The 20,502-nt window shown below is 41.4% G+C and overlaps 1 protein-coding gene across 2 annotated transcripts in view; it reads left to right on the forward strand.

Moving 5' to 3' along the window:
* Nucleotides 1-20,502, forward strand: part of DIAPH3 (diaphanous related formin 3) — a 522,381-nt gene that overhangs the window by 156,705 nt on the left and 345,174 nt on the right. For both annotated transcript variants that reach the window (XM_066236696.1, XM_066236697.1), the window contains 2 exons: nt 2,185-2,321; nt 4,905-5,010. In XM_066236696.1, coding sequence (XP_066092793.1) covers nt 2,185-2,321; nt 4,905-5,010 — 243 coding nt within the window. The remainder of the gene's footprint in view (nt 1-2,184; nt 2,322-4,904; nt 5,011-20,502) is intronic.

Below are 20,502 nucleotides of genomic sequence, written 5' to 3' on the forward strand. Positions count from 1 at the left end.
CTCATTCCAGACTTAAATGATAACTGCACAATTTTACATTAGCAAACTCAGAGAATACTGTCTATGATGGTGTTTTGGGGGTCTCACAGGCTGATGGTCAAAACCACGAGATCAGAGAATACTCCTATGCTACCCTTCATACATGATGTTAGGGCTTCATAGAGAAGGTAGGTAGTGTCACTCGGAGGAAATCAGTCTGAAAAGTCCTTGAGTGGCTGGAGCACCCACAGGCTTCTGGTTCCAGAAGGGCAGGCACTGGCTCAGGATAGCCAGGTGGGTGAGAAATAAGGGGGGGATGCTGGAGGCAAGCTTTTCTCGGTCCTCAGGTTTTGTAGGGCAGAGCCAGTCCTTCGATACTTGGAAATCCTTGTCTGACTGACTTTTTGACTTGGATCTGAGTGGTGCTTTCTAAGACTCTGACAATTCCCTGGAATGATTATCGAGGCATACTCTACTCTCTGGCCCCATGCCTGCTTTTTATTCTTGGCTTATAGGTATGAAATGACCCAGCCCAGTGCATCACATAAGTGAGCATTGCCTGCCAGTTCAGTTGTCTTTCTAAGCTTTTCCCTGTCATCAATAAGCCAGACGTCTTTCCTAAAATCATATTCTGGTGCTCTGATCTTTCTGTTTGTCCTGCCTTTTTTGTCCCTGTGTTCCCTAGGTAGCAGTCCAAAGCAGAGGTAGTATTGCAGCACAGTGTGAAGGGTGCTTTACATTAATGCCACTTAAAGTAGAAAGTTATAACCAAAATTTCATCACACTCAAAACTTTTGGGTCTAAGCTTGTTACAGATTCAACTTTGATACTTCTAGCTAGTGCTAATTTTGAGTATAAACCATAGTTCATAGGCTTATACTATAATCAACCAATTTCTCACAAGAGATATTTCTCAGTAAAGATAAAGGATTCTCTGTTTTATTGCTTCTCTTCATTCTTTGTTATTTGATACTATTTGATACTGGTCTTTCCATAGATTGTAAAGGGGCCTTTAGAGATGTATATACATCCTTAAATCAGAACACTCAGCTGTTAACATAACTCCTTCTAATTTGATGTGGCATCCTGGCAGTGGCAAACAAGCTTTGTCCTTATTCTAGATAACCCCATTTTTAGAATGTGTTTACAACCTCACTGTCTTTCTGTTGATAAAATATCATTCTGATCAGAATGCATATGCCTCTTATGGCAGTTTCAGCATGACGTGTGCCCAAATCATCTTTCAGCTTTTGGCCCTGTATGAGCTGGGTGTCGCTCTCTGGGCCTAGCCTGTACCATGTCGTTATGCTAGGTATGTGCTATTGAGCATTTGAAACATGGCTAGTCTGAGTTGACGTGCTGTGAGTGTAAAATGCACTCTAGATTTTGACTGCTTAGGGAGGAAGGAAGTAAAATGTGCATTTACAGTGTGCATTTACTTACTTGTGGTCGTATATCTATGACCGTCTTCTTTCCCAGGAAGGATCCTCATGGACTTAGTGTCTACATCAAGGGTCCCCAAACTTTTTTCACAGGGTCCAGTTCACTGTCCTTCAGACCGTTGGAGGGCCGGACTATAAAAAAAACTATGAACAAATCCCTGTGCACACTGCACATATCTTATTTTAAAGTAAAAAACAAAACAGGAACAAATACAATATTTAAAATAAAGAACAAGTAAATTTAAATCAACAAACTAACCAGTATTTCAATGGGAACTATGCTCCTCTCGCTGACCACCAATGAAAGAGGTACCCCTTCCATAAGTGCTGCGGGGGCCGGATAAATGGCCTCAGGGGGCTGCATGCGGCCCGCGGGCCGTAGTTTGGGGACCCCTGGTCTACATGTACTTCAGTAACTGACTCTAATTCATTTTGTGTGTTTCTGTTGGGAAATCTCAATATTTCACACTGCTTCTCTTTCTCCAGTTAGCTACTTATCTATGTTAATAATTATCAGTTAATACTGTCTTAAAATTGCCTTTGAGAGATTATCTCCATTTGGTTGATTCTCTTGGTTCTTGATGTAAAGTGTATACTACTATGAATTTTTTAGGATGTTATACATTTTTATATTTTTCAAGTTTACTAAATGTCAAAATATATTATCCTACAAACATTTTTTTTAATAAGTACATTTTCTTCAGGACGCTATTTTTTAAGAACTCACTGTTACCATTTAACCTCTATTTCCAAAATGTTACAGTATGGCTTGGAGAGAATTATGAGTGAAGAGCGGAGCCTGTCTCTATTAGCAAAAGCCATCGACCCCACGCACCCCAGCATGATGACGGATGTGGTCAAGCTCCTCTCTGCGGTGTGCATTGTCGGGGAGGAGAGCATGTGAGTCTTCCGCCTTCTTCTTCTTATTATGTAATGATTGCACACATGGAATTTATTTAATGTTTTCATTATCTACTTTGTTTTAGATCAGAATTTAAGTACATGGAATACACTTGAGCAGCTGATTTAGATTCACATAGGCTGTGAAAAACTGACTTCTTCATCTTATTTATTTTAAACTGCTCTGAACTCAAACCCTAAATAAAAATTCTAAATGAAGGCTTTGAAAAATATTCTGTTTTGTGTACAATTTTTTTTTCAGGTAGAATTAATTAAAGGTGTAGGACATGTATATTCCCTTGTAAGAGCAAATACCGTACAATTTGAAAATCTTTATGTGAGGCAGATTTAGAAAGCAACACATGGAATTGCATTTTAAAGTAAAAAACAAAACGGGAACAAATACAATATTTAAAATAAAGAACAAGTAAATTTAAATCAACAAACTAACCAGTATTTCAATGGGATGCTCCTCTCGCTGACCACCAATGAAAGAGGTACCCCTTCCATAAGTGCGGCGGGGGCTGGATAAATGGCCTCAGGGGGCTGCATGCGGCCTGCGGGCCGTAGTTTGGGGACCCCTGGTCTACATGTACTTGGCTGTATAGTTCTTGACCATGAAATACATACCGAAGCTTTAAAGACATTCACATGTTAGGGCTGTAACTAAAAGGATATTACATACATATGAAAAGATAATTATAAAGATGAACTTTTAAAAAAAATATTGGCGGTTCTTATTACAAGACAGCATTTTAAAAAGTTTTTAAACGTTTTTAAAAAGAATAAAGATATAAAAACCAAACCATCAAAAGAATAAACAGAAAAAGCCCTGTCCTAGAAGAGTAGGCAGACTGGAACCTCTTGCACACATTTGAAAATTGCCCTTGTGCTGTGGCTGAAGCACTCATTTGGACCTAGTTGGAGAGTCAGCAGGCAGCGCTGAGCTGCCCCTCGGCCCCATAGGTACCTGTTAGAGGTACTATGGAGGGGCTATTCCTGCTGCAGTCCCGGCATGCAAAGCCACGTGTGCAGCCCCAGCATGTCCCAGTTTTTATTTTGCAAAGGCCACATTAATTTGGTGTTGAAACCTAAGAGTAATTTTTTTCTTGTAATTTATTGGGGTGACATTGTTTAAAAAATTAATTGCTTTCAGGGATACAGTTCTCTAATACATCATTTTTACTCTGTATTGTGTGTTCACCACCCTAAATCAGGTCTCCTTCCACAGTGAATTTAGTGTTGACATGTAAGATGCTTCCTGTGATCCCTCTCCCTCTCCCTCTCCCTCTCCTCCCTCTCCCTCTCCTCCCTCTCCCTCTCCTCCCTCTCCCTCTCCTCCCTCTCCTTCTCCCTCTCCTCCCTCTCCCTCTCCTCCCTCTCCCTCTCCTCCCTCTCCCTCTCCTTCCTCTCCCTCTCCTCCCTCTCCCTCTCCTCCCTCTCCCTCTCCTCCCTCTCCCTCTCCTCCCTCTCCCTCTCCTCCCTCTCCCTCTCCTCCCTCTCCCTCATCTCCCTCTCCCTCTCCTCCCTCTCCCTCTCCTCCCTCTCCCTCTCCTCCCTCTCCCTCTCCTCCCTCTCCCTCTCCTCCCTCTCCCTCTCCTCCCTCTCCCTCTCCTCCCTCTCCCTCATCTCCCTCTCCCTCATCTCCCTCTCCCTCATCTCCCTCTCCCTCATCTCCCTCTCCCTCATCTCCCTCTCCCTCATCTCCCTCTCCCTCATCTCCCTCTCCCTCATCTCCCTCTCCCTCATCTCCCTCTCCCTCATCTCCCTCTCCCTCATCTCCCTCTCCCTCATCTCCCTCTCCCTCATCTCCCTCTCCCTCATCTCCCTCTCCCTCATCTCCCTCTCCCTCATCTCCCTCTCCCTCATCTCCCTCTCCCTCTCCCTCTCCCTCTCCCTCATCTCCCTCTCCCTCTCCCTCTCCCTCTCCCTCTCCCTCTCCCTCTCCCTCTCCCTCTCCCTCTCCCTCTCCCTCTCCCTCTCCCTCTCCTCCTGCATCCTCCTACTTTCTTTGCTTCTCTCCTTCTTCCATCTCCCTTTCTCCCACACTTTCTTTCTTCTCTCTCCTCTTTCCTTTTTCTTCCCTATCTTTTTCTCCTTTCTTCTTTCCCCTCTTTTTTCTCTCTCCTTTTTCTTTGTTTATCTAGACTATCTGGTTTTAGGTCCTTGTTCCACCATTTAGTAGATGTGAAACAAATTGCTTAACCTTTTCTGCCTCAGTTGTATAATCTGTAATATGGGATAATGATAATAACTAACTCATAGAATGATACACATTAAAGTGACTTACTATTTGTAAACTGGTTCAAATAATGCCTGATGTGTAGTAAGCACTATATAAATGCTTGATAAATAAACATCATCATAGGGTTACAAAGAAACAAACAAATCAAAATGTGTAACATATTCAGGGCAACACATGATACCTGCTATGTAAATTGATACATACTGTACTAAGTGACTAAAATGTTATGGTTGCCTGGAACTAGTGATTTCAGAGTTTATTAAATCAAGCAGTTGAAATATTGCATTTGGGTTATTTGCTGTTTGCGATTTAATTAGTCAATCCCAAATTTCCACCAGCCTTGAAGATGTTTTAGAAGCTTTTACGTCAGCTGGAGAAGAAAGAGGAATTGAAAGGTTTTCTTCTGTTGTGGAAGGTCTTCGGCACAGCTCAGTTCAGCTGCAGGTGGGTTTCATGTACATCATACACGTTGCTTTGCAACTCTTTACTGACTGGTTTGTATTTAACAGTATAGTATGAAATCTTGCGTATCATTTACTATTTCATAGCATTAAAAAAAGTGCGTAGAACTTTAATTTATTCTATATCATAATTTATCTAATAGATTCAGCTTGGTATATACCTATAATTATTTCCATCGGTTCCTTTCCTAGAAGTAGGCTTTCTAGGTTTATCTGTAAACAAATTGTTTATTCTCTGTTTAATCTCATAAGTTGGTTATTATAAATTTGAAGAAATTTTGACAATTTCTCATTATGGCTTCTTATTGTATTGGTTTTTATATCTGAGAAGTTGAGAGTTTACATAAGTAATAATGAGGCCTAACATACAGGTATATAGAAAGTTTCAGAAAGGTTTACGTGCTTCTAAAAGGTCACATGTAGAATTAAACATTATACTATCTACTGTAGATACTAATATTTAATTTCTCCTTAAGAAAAGAGACATGTTTTTATACCTATAATTATTATTTCAGTCATTACTAAACAAGTATGAGTATTTGAGGAAATAACTGATAAACAATATTTTTGACAAAAAGTCAGAAATTGTTTGGACCTGTCAATTTAATACATTTATTATGACGTTTTGATGACGGCGTTTGTGAATGGCTGGTGAGGAACCTTGTTGTGGTCGGTTTCTCTGGGCAGGAGGCAGGCATGAAGATCTGCATGTGGTCCCTGTTACATGGGTCCAGTTAATGGGGCTTCTGGGCAAGAGCCCCTCCTGACTCATCCTGGCTGATCGGAGGGCCTGCAAGTGAGGTCTGGGATGTATCATCCACCTCTGACAGAGACCCTGCTCTTCCTCCTGCTTGGTATGCCAGGGACTTGTAATTCATACCTCATTACCTTCCTTTCCCTTCTCCTTTTCCATCTGTCTCCATGTTTCCTGACCACCGTAGGCTAATGAAGAATAAACCTAAAGGAAATTTCATAGGGCCGGACCAGGCAGCGGTGCAGTGCATAGAGTGTCAGACTGGGACACGGAGGACCCAAGTTCGAAACCCCGAGATCGCCGGCTTGAGTGTGGGCTCACCAGCTTGACTGTGGGGTTGCTGGCTTGAGTGCGGGATCATAGACATGATACCATAGTCGCTGGCTTAAAGCCCAAGGTCAGCGGCTTGAGCCCAAGGTTGCTGGCTTGAGCAAGGGGTCACTTGCTCCTCTGTAGGGCCCCCACCCATCAAGACACATATAAGAAAGCAATCAATGAACTAAGGAGCCACAAAGAAGAACTGATGCTTCTGATCTCTCCCCCTTCCTGTCTGTCTGTCCCTATCTGTCCCTCTCTTTGACTCTCACTCTGTCTCTGTCAAAAACTTTATTGGGAAAACTGAATGGTTGCTCTATGTGAATTTTCCTTCAGCACTCCTGTTATTTTTTGCATATACAATATTTGTGCAAATACATACCAGCAGATTATTAGATTAATTTTGGTTATTTGAGCAGCATATTAGAGATCATGTCTAGTTTTCAAAATCTCATTTATGAAATGTAATGGTCACATGTAAACTTAATCCTCTATATAAAGACTTTTTTGTACTAATATATACTTCCTGTATCTAATCACATACATGTTATAGAAGTGGGAAGTGTAGGATCTTGTGAAGAAAGAAATAGACTTCTGAGTCAGGCAGGCTTGAATGTAAGTTCTTTGCATCTGAGCTGTGTGACTCTGATCACACCCCAAACCTCTTCTATGGCTCAGTTTTCTAGTTGGCAGATGGAGATAATATCAATACTTAGCTCATTGTTGTTGCAAGGTTACATTAATAATGTATTTGAAATGCTTAGTGCAGTGCTTGGTCCTTCAGGAGAATTGTAGAGTAAAAGCCAGCTTTAAAAAGTAATTTTGTTAAATTAAATTCAGTGGAGAGTGGAGATTGAAAGGGATCTTCATTTTTTTTTTTTTCAGGAACATTACCAGTGTTGATATTAAAATTGGTATTTAATTATACAACCTGGAAAATTACATTCCTGATTAATGAAAATTTATGTTTTCACGAAAACCCATACACAAATTTTTATGTTCCTGTATTTGTCATAGCCTAAAACTAGAAGCAACCCAGATGCCTGTGTCTAAGTGAATGGTTGAACTGTAGTGCAGTCATTCCATAGAATATTACTCAGCAACAAAAAGGAGTGAATCACTGATACATACAATGCGTGAATCCCCGAAGAATTATCCTGATTGAAAAAGGCCAGTTCTAAAAGGTTACACATAGTATGATTTCTTTTATATAAAATTTTTCAAATAACTAAATTACAGAAATGGAGAACAGTTTAGTAGTTGCCAAAGATTTGGGATAGAGTCAGGGAAGGGGTTGACTGTGACCATCAATAAATAACAGGAGTGAGTCTACTATGGTTGAAAAGGTTGTGGGTCTTAGTTGTGTTGTTTGATACATAAATCGTTACATGATAAGATTTCACAGACTTGCCCATGCATACACGCACAGGAGTGTAAAGCTGGCACGATCTGAATAAGCTCTGTGCATCATGCCGATTTCCAGTTCCTGGTTTTGGTATTGTATTGTTCTTTTTTTTTTTTTTTTTTTCAGAGACAGAGAGAGAGAGTCAGAGAGAGGGATAGACAGGGAAAACAGACAGGAACGGAGAGATGAGAAGCATCAATCATTAGTTTTTCGTTGAGCATTGCAACACCTTAGTTGTTCATTGATTGCTTTCTCATATGTGCCTTGACCACGGGCCTTCAGCAGACCGAGTAACCCCCTGCTTGAGCCAGCGACCTTGGGCTCAAGCTGGTGAGCTTTTGCCCAAACCAGATGAGCCCTCGCTCAAGCTGGCAACCTCGGGGTCTCGAACCTGGGTCTTCTGCATCCCAGTCTGACACTTTATCCACTGCGCCACCGCCTGGTCAGGCTGGTATTGTATTGTATTGTAATGTAAGCTGTTACCTAGACTTGGAGGAATTTAAAACATGTATGTGTAAAGATTAGATATGGTTTTGAAGTGATTTTTTTAATAGCTTTATTCAGATTAAATTCACATTATATAATTTACCCACTTTAAAGTATAAAGTTCAGCGTTTTTTTGTGTATTTGTGGAATTGTGCTACCTTCCCAATTTTAGAACATTTTCATCACCCCCAAAGGAAACCCCTCGTCCCTTGCCATCACCTGTATCACCCGTTATCCCATCTCTAGGTAATCATTAATGTAATATCTCTATAGATTTTCATATTCTGAACATGTGATATAAATAAAATCATACAATTTTTGGACCTTTGTGACTGGCTTCATTCACTTAGCATAATATTTTCAAGGTTCATCCATGTTTATAACGTGTCATACTTTTTTATTGCAAATAATATTCTACTGTCTAGATGTGTACTACATTTGGTTATCATTTGTCACTTGGCAGACATTTGGGTTGTTTCTGCTTTTTAGCTATTATGAAAAATGCAACTATGGATATTTGTGGAGATTTCTTTATAATGATATCCTTTATTTATCTTTTTTTTAATGTTTTTTTTGGGGGTATATTTCTATTTTTTTATTTATTGATTTTTAGAGGGGGGAGAGAGAGAGAGACAGAGAGAGAGAGAAAGAAAGAAAGAAAGAAAGAGAGAGAGAGAAAGAAAGAAAGAGAGAGAGAGAGAAAGGGGAGGAGCAGTAAGCATCAACTCTCATATGTGTCTTGACCAGGTAATCCCAGGGTTTCGAACCGGCAACCTCAGTGTTCCAGGTCGACGCTTTATCCCACTGCGCCACCACAGGTCAGGCGATATCCTTATTTATCTTATTTGTCATAGTCAGTGAAAGGGGATAAGGATGGAGAGGAGTGGGGCTAGCCCCAACACCTTCCTTTAATAGTTGTTAAAGTTAGGTTATTTTTTATATTTTTGGCAGAGACAGAGAGGGACAGATAGAGACAGACAGGAACGGAGAGAGATGAGAAACATCAATTCTTCGTTGCGGTTCCTTAATTGTTCATTGATTGATTTCTCATATGTTCCTTGACGGGGGGGGGGGCTACAGCAGACCACGTGACCCCTTGCTTGAGCCAGCGACCTTGGGTCCAAGCTGGTGAGCTTTGCTCAAACCAGATGAGCCCGTGCTCAAGCTGGCGACTTCGGGGTCTCGAACCTGGGTTCTCCACATCCCAGTTCGATGCTCTATCCACTGCGCCACCACCAGGTCAGGCGAAGTTATGTATTTGATTTAACTCGAGATATTTTGAAGCTAGCTGGTTATCAGTTTTCCCATAGAGCTATTTCTCTAAGTACCCATTTTACTCTATTAGCTATATAATTTGTCTTTATTAAAAATGTACTAGTTTGGGTGATATTAGCTGATCACCAAATTAAAAATAATAGTCGTGTGTTGCTAAATAAAATAGAACTCAGTTGTTTGCTTTTATTTTTTTAATTTTATTTTTTTTAGATTTTTTTATTTATTTTTTAGAGAGAGAGATACAGAGAGAGAGAGAAGGGGGGAGGAGCAGGAAGCATCAACTCCCATATGTGCCTTGACCAGGCGAGCCTGGGGTTTTGAACCAGCGACCTCAGCATTCCAGGTCAATGCTTTTACCCACTGCACCACCACAGGTCAGGCATGTTGTTTGCTTTTAAATTGGAAGAAATGGGTGGTAGTAAAATAAAAAATTGATTATATTTTTTTGCGACGTATATTTATAACAAAGTACTTTTTAAAGGAGGATTGTTCAATTTTCTTGAGTCTGATAATAATAATGAAGATAATTTGGTTGCTTGTGATTGTAATAGAATGAACATTCTTCTGCCCTTCAATGCTGTTCCCTTATCCAACAGTATTGTAAAAATAAAAAACTGAATATCAGAAATTACTCAAAATTGTTTTCAGGCCTTAGAGAGTCTTACAGTCAGGAAAGAACTATAGATACTAATATAAATATTGGAATTAAAATAAATGCACATTATTGAAGTATATCAGATGAGGTTTTCAGCTTTAAGCAACATAGTCTACTCTATGTAATTTAATCAGGAAATGGTTCTGGGTACCTTACAGTTTCTGGCAAGCTCAGGAGCCATATGTGGACAGTATATAGCCAAAACTAATGCAGAAGAAATGCCAGACCAAATCTAGGGATGCCTCCCCACAACACCCCACACCCACTGCCCCCTTGGGATGTTCTAATAGAAGCTCCACTACCAACATTCTATTCTGGTTAGACCCCGAGGCACTAAGGACAGACAACAGAGCACCAGCCCAGGTCATTTTTCTTAGAAAAGGGTTGGATTAAGTGTGGATGAATCAATCTCTAGTTTCTGTTACACTTTGATTTTTCCTGTTATTTTCATTTCTCTCTTCTTTTTCTTTGCCTTTCTGTGTACCTTTTTTTCTTCTCTTGTTAGAGCCATATTTTCTTAGAATATCAGAAGCATTAACCGGGTTATTTATTTATTTATTTATTATTAATTTTAATGGAGCATTAACTGGGTTTTAAAGTGTTTGTTGGAGCCTCTGCTGTTGTCACAGGGCTGGTTGAATTGCAGTAGATCTTTGTCAGGAAAGGAACCAGCAGTGGATATTCTCTTTGGCTTTCTTTCCACGTCTGTCTTTCTGGCTTCACCTTCCCTTTTCTACATGTCCTCCTGATCTAGTTCCCTTGGTCCTGTAGCTGGGCTGTGTCAAGAACTTGAATGGTCTGCAACTTTATACCACTTGTATAACAAATTAATGTACCACAGTTTTATGGGGGCTGTCGGAAGACCCCAAAGTCTTAGATTGGAAATAAAGGACTTTATTATCCACAGCAAAAACAATAGCTTAAGTATCAGCTTTGCATCAGCCCCAGGGTCCAGTTGCAGTGGGTTGTATTCTTAAGAGAGAAACCATGACCTTAGGGCAGCGGTTCCGACCCACAGGTTGAGAACTGCTGCCTTAGGGAATACAACTCTAATATGGGCTGCAATCACTCTGATTAAACAGGCTGTGATGAAATCTGGTTATTTCGTCTCACAAAGTATTTAAATTAAGACAGCTGGTCAGCAGGACTCCAAGCAGCACATTGAGGGCAACCTGCAATATTGACCTCAGCTGTGCCTTCCAGGTACCAGACCCAGTCAGTAGACACCCCCTTGTCTGCTTTAGAATACCAGAAGGCTTTCTTCTCTTTCCACTTGGTCTGAGATACTAATTCGGGTACAGAATGATGTATTGCCGATTGCAGGGACTTCCCCTTGTTCAGCAAAGAGGAAGTCTATGGCAATTCTTTCATTCATAACAGTCTGGCTGGTGAGTTGGTGCTGACCTGGGCTGATGTGATGTCATTGATCATTTCAGCTAAAATCAGGGACACATTTCTTGCCACCTTTTCTAATTGGGTGACCCTCACTCCAAGAATAGCCTCAGTTCTGAGAGATCTTCATAGTTGTCTGAGGGCTTGGTGTACTGGGAATGTTTCCTTGAGCACTTGAACGTTTCTTATGACCACCTCTAACCTGCAAGTCACAGTATTTTTGAAGAAAGAGGTATAATGTTTGACTTCTTCACATTATGCACATGGTGCTTCTGGAAAGAAAATGTTGTTGATAGTTGTTGGGGATCCCCTAGTTGGGACATTTATCACTTTCGGGGCTGTGGGTGACAGTGCTTTCAACATGACCTTCCAGCTGGCTGATAAACTTTAGCATTCTCAGTTTTTAAAATAATTGAATCCAATTATTGGTTTTGGAGGGACTGTAGGACGTTGTAGAGATGGCGAGTTGGGCTATACGAGTAATTTTGAGTTTCAAGAACCCAAATCTTTTATAGTTGGCTGTAAGTATGCCTGCATTTTGCTCCAAATCATCTTTATCATACTAGACAGAGCATGACAGCCCTCTGCTCTGGAGAAGAGACATGTCTATGTTCCAAGGCTACTGGCTATAAAGGCATCTTTGAAAAGATCATCCAGAAGAAAGGTCATCAATGCCTCTACTTAGACTACATGCAGAAGTAAAAGACACTCACAGAGAATTGTCTTACAACAGCGAACAGACCACTAAACCTCTTCGTGTCATCATCTTGACTTTTCCTTCAGTCTGACACTCCCGGTGTTGTTCCTATACATTCATTGTACATGAAGGTACATTGAAATGAAACCGGTAATTTTGGTTCATGTGAAGCTATGTAGGGCTTTCCCTACATTAATTACTGACTAAAGGGAAAGCATGTTGTATAAGCTTCTTAATCAGAGACAAGAAGCATTAGTTATGTCAGGGAACAAATGTGAATAAGGAAAGAGATGGGGAAAGTTGTTTTAGAGGAGAAGCTTATTTTTTTCTTGTTTTGATGCTTTGTGAACCTGTAGCAACTTGAGCTTCTGAGCTTGCTCACTTAAGTTATACTTAAATCCTTCTGTTGAATTGGCCAGAGGTTTCTCAAAACTTGATTTAGTGTAGTACTCTTTAAATACTGATAGGTGGATTTATGTTGTCCTTCTATGGATATCTTATTTTTATTATTTTACCTAGTAAAAAGAACTCAAGTCTCATAATTTTTTACCCACTCTTAAAATACAGAGCTACTGTTTTTCTTAAAAAATATTGTGATAAAATATACCTAATGAAATGTAATGGTTCAGTGGTATTAACTACCTTCACATCTTTGTGCCACCATCATACCATTAGACTGCTTAAGACCTAGTGACAATGTTGAGACAGTAGGCAGATATTTTCTTCTAGGATTCAGTGGAGAGGAGTGGTTGGTATGTCCTTCTAGGGTTCATATGGTAGATATGTCTGTACCCTACAATATACAGGGATGGGCAAAGGTAGGCTTATAGTTATAATAGAAATAATACAATGGTTAATAAAGATACAAGAATAAACTGTGTTTTACAATTGTAAACCTACTTTTGCCAACCTTTATTTTCCAAAGAAACAAAAGCCCAAAATATAATCTAAGCCTTTGGTGTCTCTAGAACATTTACTAGAGGAAAATTATGTTCCAAATACATTCAGGTATTTTACCTGCACATGGTCTTAACAGGTATCTCATGGTTACAAATGAAAAGTGCAGAGAGTGCTCATTAGAGAAACATAAGAAAATGTGAAAGTGTTCTATTAAGTGTGAAGTTTTATTTATAATACTTATGAATCAGACAATTTGAAAATGGTACTCTTTTTTTTTGTGTTTTTTTTTTGTATTTTTCTGAAGCTGGAAACGGGGAGAGACAGTCAGACAGACTCCCGCATGCGCCCAACTGGGATCCACCCGGCACGCCCACCAGGGGCGGGACGCTCTGCCCACCAGGGGGCGATGCTCTGCCCCTCCAGGGCATCGCTCTGCCGCGACCAGAGCCACTCTAGCGCCTGGGGCAGAGGCCAAGGAGCCATCCCCAGCGCCCGGGCCATCTTTGCTCCAATGGAGCCTTGGCTGCGGGAGGGGAAGAGAGAGACAGAGAGGAAGGAGGAGGGTGGTGGAGAAGCAAATGGACGCTTCTCCTATGTGCCCTGGCTTGGAATCGAACCCCGGTCACCCGCACGCCAGGCTGACGCTCTACCGCTGAGCCAACCGGCCAGGGCGAAAATGGTACTCTTGCTGAAACTTGCTTTTATGTATATTTTATGTATATTTGCTGTGTTGCTCTGGGTCCTCTGAGAGTAAGAGATGTGATGTCCAAGGGAATTGGGGAAATGCCTAGGAGGGACCCTGGAGAGGGAGTTCGGGAAGGATGGGGTTGCTAGCCTCAGTGCAGGTCTGACCCCTGGTGAAGGGGAGTGGGAAGGGAGGCTGGAAGGTTGGGCGGAAGCGTCTTAGGATGCTATGCAGTTCTACGAGAACTTGGCAAGGTAGCTGGGGAATCCTCAAGGCCAAGACCTGCATATCCCAGGAGTACACCCATTTGGTATTCTTGGCTGTGTTCAGCATTGGCTGGGAGCAGCCTCTGGGAAGTGGCTTTAGTTCAAATGTTGTGATGGATTTCAGAGGGCAGCAGCTGGGGCTGTTGGCTATTGATTTATTTTAATTGACTTTATTGGGATGACACATTAGTTACAGCTTTCAGATATACAATTCTAGAACATACCATCTGTATATTATGTGTTCTCCACCCAAGTCAAATCTCCTTCCATAACCATTTATCCCCCCTTCACCTTATTTCCCACCATACTGTTTCTCTCTTCATAGACAGTGGTTTTTTTTTTCACCTTAATCCCTTTACCTCGTTTATATTCCCTGTAATCAAAGATGGAGAGTTGTGCTGTCATGGATGTTACAAAAAGAATGAAAAAAAAATTTTTAATTTAAGAACTCTTCAATCTCAGTGTATTTCATTGATTTCAACTATGGATTAAATCTTTGAAAATTTGATTAGTTCTTTTTTTCACGTCTCAAAAAGTTAGGAAAAACTTCATATTTTACAGTATTTTTTTTTTTTTTTGTATTTTTCTGAAGCTGGAAACGGGGAGAGACAGTCAGACAGACTCCCGCATGCGCCCGACCGGGATCCACCCGGCACGCCCACCAGGGGCGACGCTCTGCCCCTCCGGGGGGTCGCTCTGCCGCGACCAGAGCCACGCTAGCGCCTGGGGCAGAGGCCAAGGAGCCATCCCCAGCGCTCGGGCCATCTTTGCTCCAATGGAGCCTTGGCTGCGGGAGGGGAAGAGAGAGACAGAGAGGAAGGAGGGGGGTGGTGGAGAAGCAAATGGGCGCTTCTCCTATGTGCCCTGGCTTGGAATCGAACCCGGGTCCCCCGCACGCCAGTCCGACGCTCTACCGCTGAGCCAACCGGCCAGCGCCCATATTTGACAGTATTTAAAAAATTTAGAATTTTCCCCATTTTATAAGTGGTTTATGTTCATTAAAGTATTATAAAGAGTATTTAAAAATCACCCTTTATTGAGTTAAAATCAAGTGTGCATTGAAATGTATCACTATAGTCAAATACATTGGACATTGAATAGGTGTTTTGAAACAACTCAGTTTGAAAAGCCTTCTGGATTTAGCCAAGTTTATTTGCTCCTGTTTGTTTTTGTTTCCCTTGGGTCTTAAATGCTCAAATGCACCCGTTTAATTTTTCCTGAGATCAGTTAAAGTTCTCCTTATAATGAATTGTCATATCTTTTATTGTGTGTGTGTGACAGCAACAGAGAGGGACAGAGAGACAGGAAGGGAGAGAGATGAGAAGCATCATTTTTTTGTTGCGGCACCTTAGCTGTTCAATGATTGCTTTCTCATATGTGCCTTGACTGGGGGGCTACAGCAGAGTGAGTGAGCCAGCGACCTTGGGTTCAAGCTGGTGAGCTGTGCTCAAACCAGATTAGCCCATGCTCAAGCCAGTGACCTTGAGGTTTTGAACCTGGGTCCTCTGAGCCCCAGTCTAATGCTCTATCCACTGTGCCACCATCTGTTCAGGCTGAATTATCATTTCTTGATTTATTATTTCTTTTTCAGTATCTTCCCTCCCCTATAAAAATTCTTTTATTAGCTTAAGTTATATTCAATTTCAAATAAATTGTTCTCACATTTAATGACAGATGAAATGAACAGTATGGAATATGGTAGAGAGTTAATTTTTAGGCTCATTCTTGGGGTATCACAGAAGGATCAATTTAATTTCTCTGTTTTGATACTACTTTTATTGAGTAATATTAATTAATAGGATTAATATATTGATACGAATCAGACACCAGCCATATTAAATTGGACTGGTAAATAATATGCCAGTAAGCTGATAGCCATTAAAGGAACAGTAAAATAATATTTCAAGATGAACTCATTATTATATGGTGTATACCTAGGTGTAAACTAGTGTTTAACATTTTTGTCAAGAATTTCCTGCGACTTTTGTGAGTCTGCATAATTCATCTCTTTACTTTGGTTGCAGTAGACCACCAAAAAGATAAACTTAACTCATGCCTCAAAGATAAAAGCTTAATTTCATAATTAACCAGCTAGTCAGTTAGGCAATGACTGTTGCACAGTGGGTTATGCTGGGCATCAGAACTATGCAGATGAATGAAATATATACCTGCCCTTATGAAGCTTATACTCAAGAATTTAAAGCCAGCTAATGTTTCCTATGAAAATTGTAATACTTGCAGTTTCCACAAGTTTATGGGAGGAAATAGAATAAATTAATGCTGTCTCAAGAGGAATGTCTGAATAAATATTAAAAAATCCAAGTTTTTCAGTATTCCTGTTTATATAAATTACAGCCTCCTGAATCCTGCAAAACTTTTTTTCCTGAATCCATGATATATATACAGTTACCCCAAGTTCACACTTGCTCTCTTACTGTATCTGTCACTTATAGAACATTTAATTGGAAGTATAAGTAAAATTATTCTATTTCATCTGCTGATGAACTTTACTATTTCTGTGTTTGCATTATATAGTCTCTTTAGTTTTTATTTGGAATTAATGTATGAATTTAAATTCTTTGGATCTTTTTTATTTGTATTGGAGGCAAAATATTTCTCTTTAAGCATCATTTATTCATTTTAATGTGATAAATGTGAAATTGGATTGTGTGGAGAGAGACAGATGATTTGTGCCATGGAGTGGGAAAGATGAATAGCGGCTTGAGTGGTATCTTTCGTGCACAGAGAGTAAGTATTATTCACAGATTCTGATAGAATTATTATTTAAGTACTTTACTGGTACATGTTTCCTATCTGGATTTAACTTCTGCAGCTGATATTTTTTTAATGGAGTAGAGACATCATTTTTCTTGTAAGAACATCTACTTTGATCCAGGATGAACAAGTTGACCAAAGAATGAGTTTTCTAAAGAATACTTGCTTTGTGTTTGTTAGCTGTCATCTCAGTTCCTTTAGCACCGTCCTAGAGAAAGCATCCACCCTGGTGGCCTGTGAAGAAATTGGGCAGGCCTTGTGGCTGGCACACAGGCATCACACCTGTTGGTATATCTTGTATTTGGTGCTTAAATTTAAGTCCAGGAGACTTGAAAATGGCAGCAAAGTAGGCATACACACAGACTCCCAGCTCACACCACCGAACTGGATTACAAACTAATTTAGAAACAATCAGCATGAAAAACCAACTCTGGGCTACAAGAACAGCTTTCAAAAACCAAGGAGCAAAGAAGAAGCCACAACAAACCTGGTAGAGAGTGCCTGAATCTCCTCTGCTTATAGGAACAGAGGAGAGGGGGTGAGGCTGAGAGCCCAGAAGGGCTCTCCAAGGACAAGAGCAGAAAATACTGCTCACAGCCACTTGCCTGATGACCAGGGAACAAGGCGTGTTGAAAGGGCCGGCTTGTCTTCCAAAAAAAAGGGGGTAGAGAGAGAGAGACAGATGGTGAGGAGCAGAGGAATGCAGGGGACAACCTGAGAAGCTGACTCATTCAGTGCTGGAGACCGCCATAGCTGGGGGAAGGGCTGATCCTTCCACAAAACAAAAGTCTAAAATGCTTTTGGGTCACAGATCTCCAGACATCTCTCCAGCTCCAGTCAGCACAACAAGACACAGCTGAAAACAAAAGTGGGGAGGAGGGGCAGTAACTCAGGTCTCCATGGAGATCTGAGATATATCTCCCCCTACTGAAGCTGAGAAAACACCCTGCCCCTAGAGAGAGAAACTCCAGAAAAGGCCTTCAGAGTCTCAGGTTATACCCAGCACATTCCTGGATACAGTTTTTTATTTTATTTTATTTTATTTTATTTTTTTTTGTGTTTTTCTGAAGCTGGAAATGGGGAGAGACAGTCAGACAGAGTCCAGCATGCGCCCGACTGGGATCCACCTGGCACGCCCGCCAGGGGCGATGCTCTGCCCCTCCGGGGCGTCGCTTTGTCGCAACCAGAGCCACTCTAGTGCCTGGGGCAAAGGCCAAGGAGCCATCCCCAGCGCCCTGGCCATCTTTGCTCCAATGGAGCCTTGGCTGCGGGAGGGGAAGAGAGAGACAGAGAGGAAGGAGGGGGTGGGAGTGGAGAAGCAAATGGGCGCTTCTCCTATGTGCCCTGGCTGGGAATCGAACCCGGGACCCCTGCACTCCAGGCCGACGCTCTACCGCTGAGCCAACCGGCCAGGGCTTGGATACAGTTTTAAATAAACCCCCTGCTGAGATCAGTAAATGAGACTATCATCTGTTAAGAAAAGAAACAAATCAAGACTTCAAAGTGGCCCAAATCTGAACGTGGATTACAAATAATAGCTGATGCCAACCCAAGAAGACCTAGAAATAACATAATTGAAAACCGGAGGCAGACAACACCAAGCCTAGACTCAACCAGCTTTACAAACAAAACACCTAAACACAGACATAATGAGAAGACAGAGAAGTGCAATCCAAATGAAACCACAAGAGAAACCTCCAGGAAATGAACTGAGTGATATGGAAATAACCAAACTTCCGGATGTGGAGTTCAAAATAATGATTGTAAGGATGCTTAGGGATCTTAGAACAACAGTGGAAGGTCATTACGAACACCTAAATAAGAAATAGCAAGTATCAAAAAGGATGTTGAAATATAAAAAAAGAACAGGTCAGAGACAACAAATACAATATCAGAAATGAAAACCACAATAGAAGGAATTAAAAACAGGATGGATGGAGATGAGGATTGAATCAATGATTTGGAGGACAAGTTGAATGAAGGCATGAAAGTAGAGAAGAAAAGAGAATCAAAAAGTCTGAGGAAACTCCTAAGAGAGCTCTATGACAATACGAAGAGAAATAACATCTACAGCACAGGGGTTCCTAAAGAAGAAGAGAAAGAACAAGGAATAGAGACTTTGTTCAATCATATCATAGCTGAAAACTTCCCTAAATTAATGCAGGAGAAACTCTTACAAGTTCAAAAAGCACAGAGAATTCCATTAAAGAGAAACCCAAAGAAACTTATAACAAAACACATCATAATTAAAATACCAAAGCTAAGTGATAAAGAGAAAATATTAAAAGCTGCTAGAGAAATAAAGGCTATCACCTACAAAGGAGCCCTCATAATGATGACATTAGACTTCTCAACAGAAACAATTGAGGCCAGAAGGGAATGGCAAGAAATATTTAAAGTAATGCAGAACAAGAACCTACAACCAAGACTACTTTATCCAGCAAGGCTATCCTTTAAAATTGAAAGAGAAATAAAAAAAAAAACTCAAGCAATTCATTACAACCAAACCAATGTTGCAAGAAATGTTAAGGGGCCTGTTGAAAACAGATCAAAGTGGGAAAAGAATATAGCAAAAGAGGACTACACCTTTAAAGAATAAAATGGCAATAAACAACTACATATCAATAATAACCTTAAATGTAAATGGATTAAATGATCGAATCAAAAGACATAGGGTAGCTGCATGGATAATAAAACAGGACCCATACATATGCTGTCTACAAGAGACACACCTTAAAACAAAAGATACACATAGAATGAAGGTATAAGGATGGAAAAAACCATTTCATGCAAATGGAAATGAAAAAAAAGCTGGGGTAGGCCCTGGCCGGTTGGCTCAGCGGTAGAGCGTTGGCCTGGCGTGTGGGGGACCCGGGTTCGATTCCCGGCCAGGGCACATAGGAGAAGCGCCCATTTGCTTCTCCACTCCCACCCCCTCCTTCCTCTCTGTTTCTCTCTTCCCCTCCCACAGCCAAGGCTCCATTGGAGCAAAGATGGCCTGGGCGCTGGGGATGGCTCCTTGGCCTCTGCCCCAGGTGCTAGAGTTGCTCTGGTTGCGGCAGAGCGACGCCCTGGAGGGGCAGAGCATCACCCCCTGGTGGGCAGAGCGTCGCCCCTGGTGGGTGTGCCGGGTGGATCCCGGTCGGGCGCATGCGGGAGTCTGTCTGACTGTCTCTCCCCGTTTTCTAGCTTCAGAAAAATACAAAAAAAAAAAAAAAAAAAGGAGAAAAGCAAAGCTGGGGTAGCAATACTTATATCAGACAAAATGGACTTTAAAACAAACACTATGGGCCCTGGCCGGTTGGCTCAGCGGTAGAGCGTCAGCCTAGCGTGCGGAGGACCCGGGTTCGATTCCCGGCCAGGGCACACAGGAGAAGCGCCCATTTGCTTTTCCACCCCTCCGCCGCGCTTTCCTCTCTGTCTCTCTCTTCCCCTCCCGCAGCCAAGGCTCCATTGGAGCAAAGATGGCCCGGGCGCTGGGGATGGCTCTGTGGCCTCTGCCTCAGGCGCTAGAGTGGCTCTGGTCGCAATATGGCGATGCCCAGGATGGGCAGAGCATCGCCCCCTGGTGGGCAGAGCGTGGCCCCTGGTGGGCGTGCTGGGTGAATCCCGGTCGGGCGCATGCGGGAGTCTGTCTGACTGTCTCTCCCCGTTTCTAGCTTCAGAAAAATGAAAAAAAAAAAAATAATAAAAAAAAATAAAACAAACACTATGGTAAGAGACAAAGAAGGTCACGACATAATGATAAAGGGAGCAATCCAACAGGAAGATATAACCATTATAAATATCTATGCACCTAATATAGGAGCACCTAAATATATAAAGCAGACTTTGATGGATATAAAGGGCAAGATCACCAGCAATACTATA

This window comes from Saccopteryx bilineata, chromosome 6 (genome assembly GCF_036850765.1).
Source record: "Saccopteryx bilineata isolate mSacBil1 chromosome 6, mSacBil1_pri_phased_curated, whole genome shotgun sequence".
Taxonomy (NCBI): Eukaryota; Metazoa; Chordata; class Mammalia; order Chiroptera; family Emballonuridae; genus Saccopteryx; species Saccopteryx bilineata.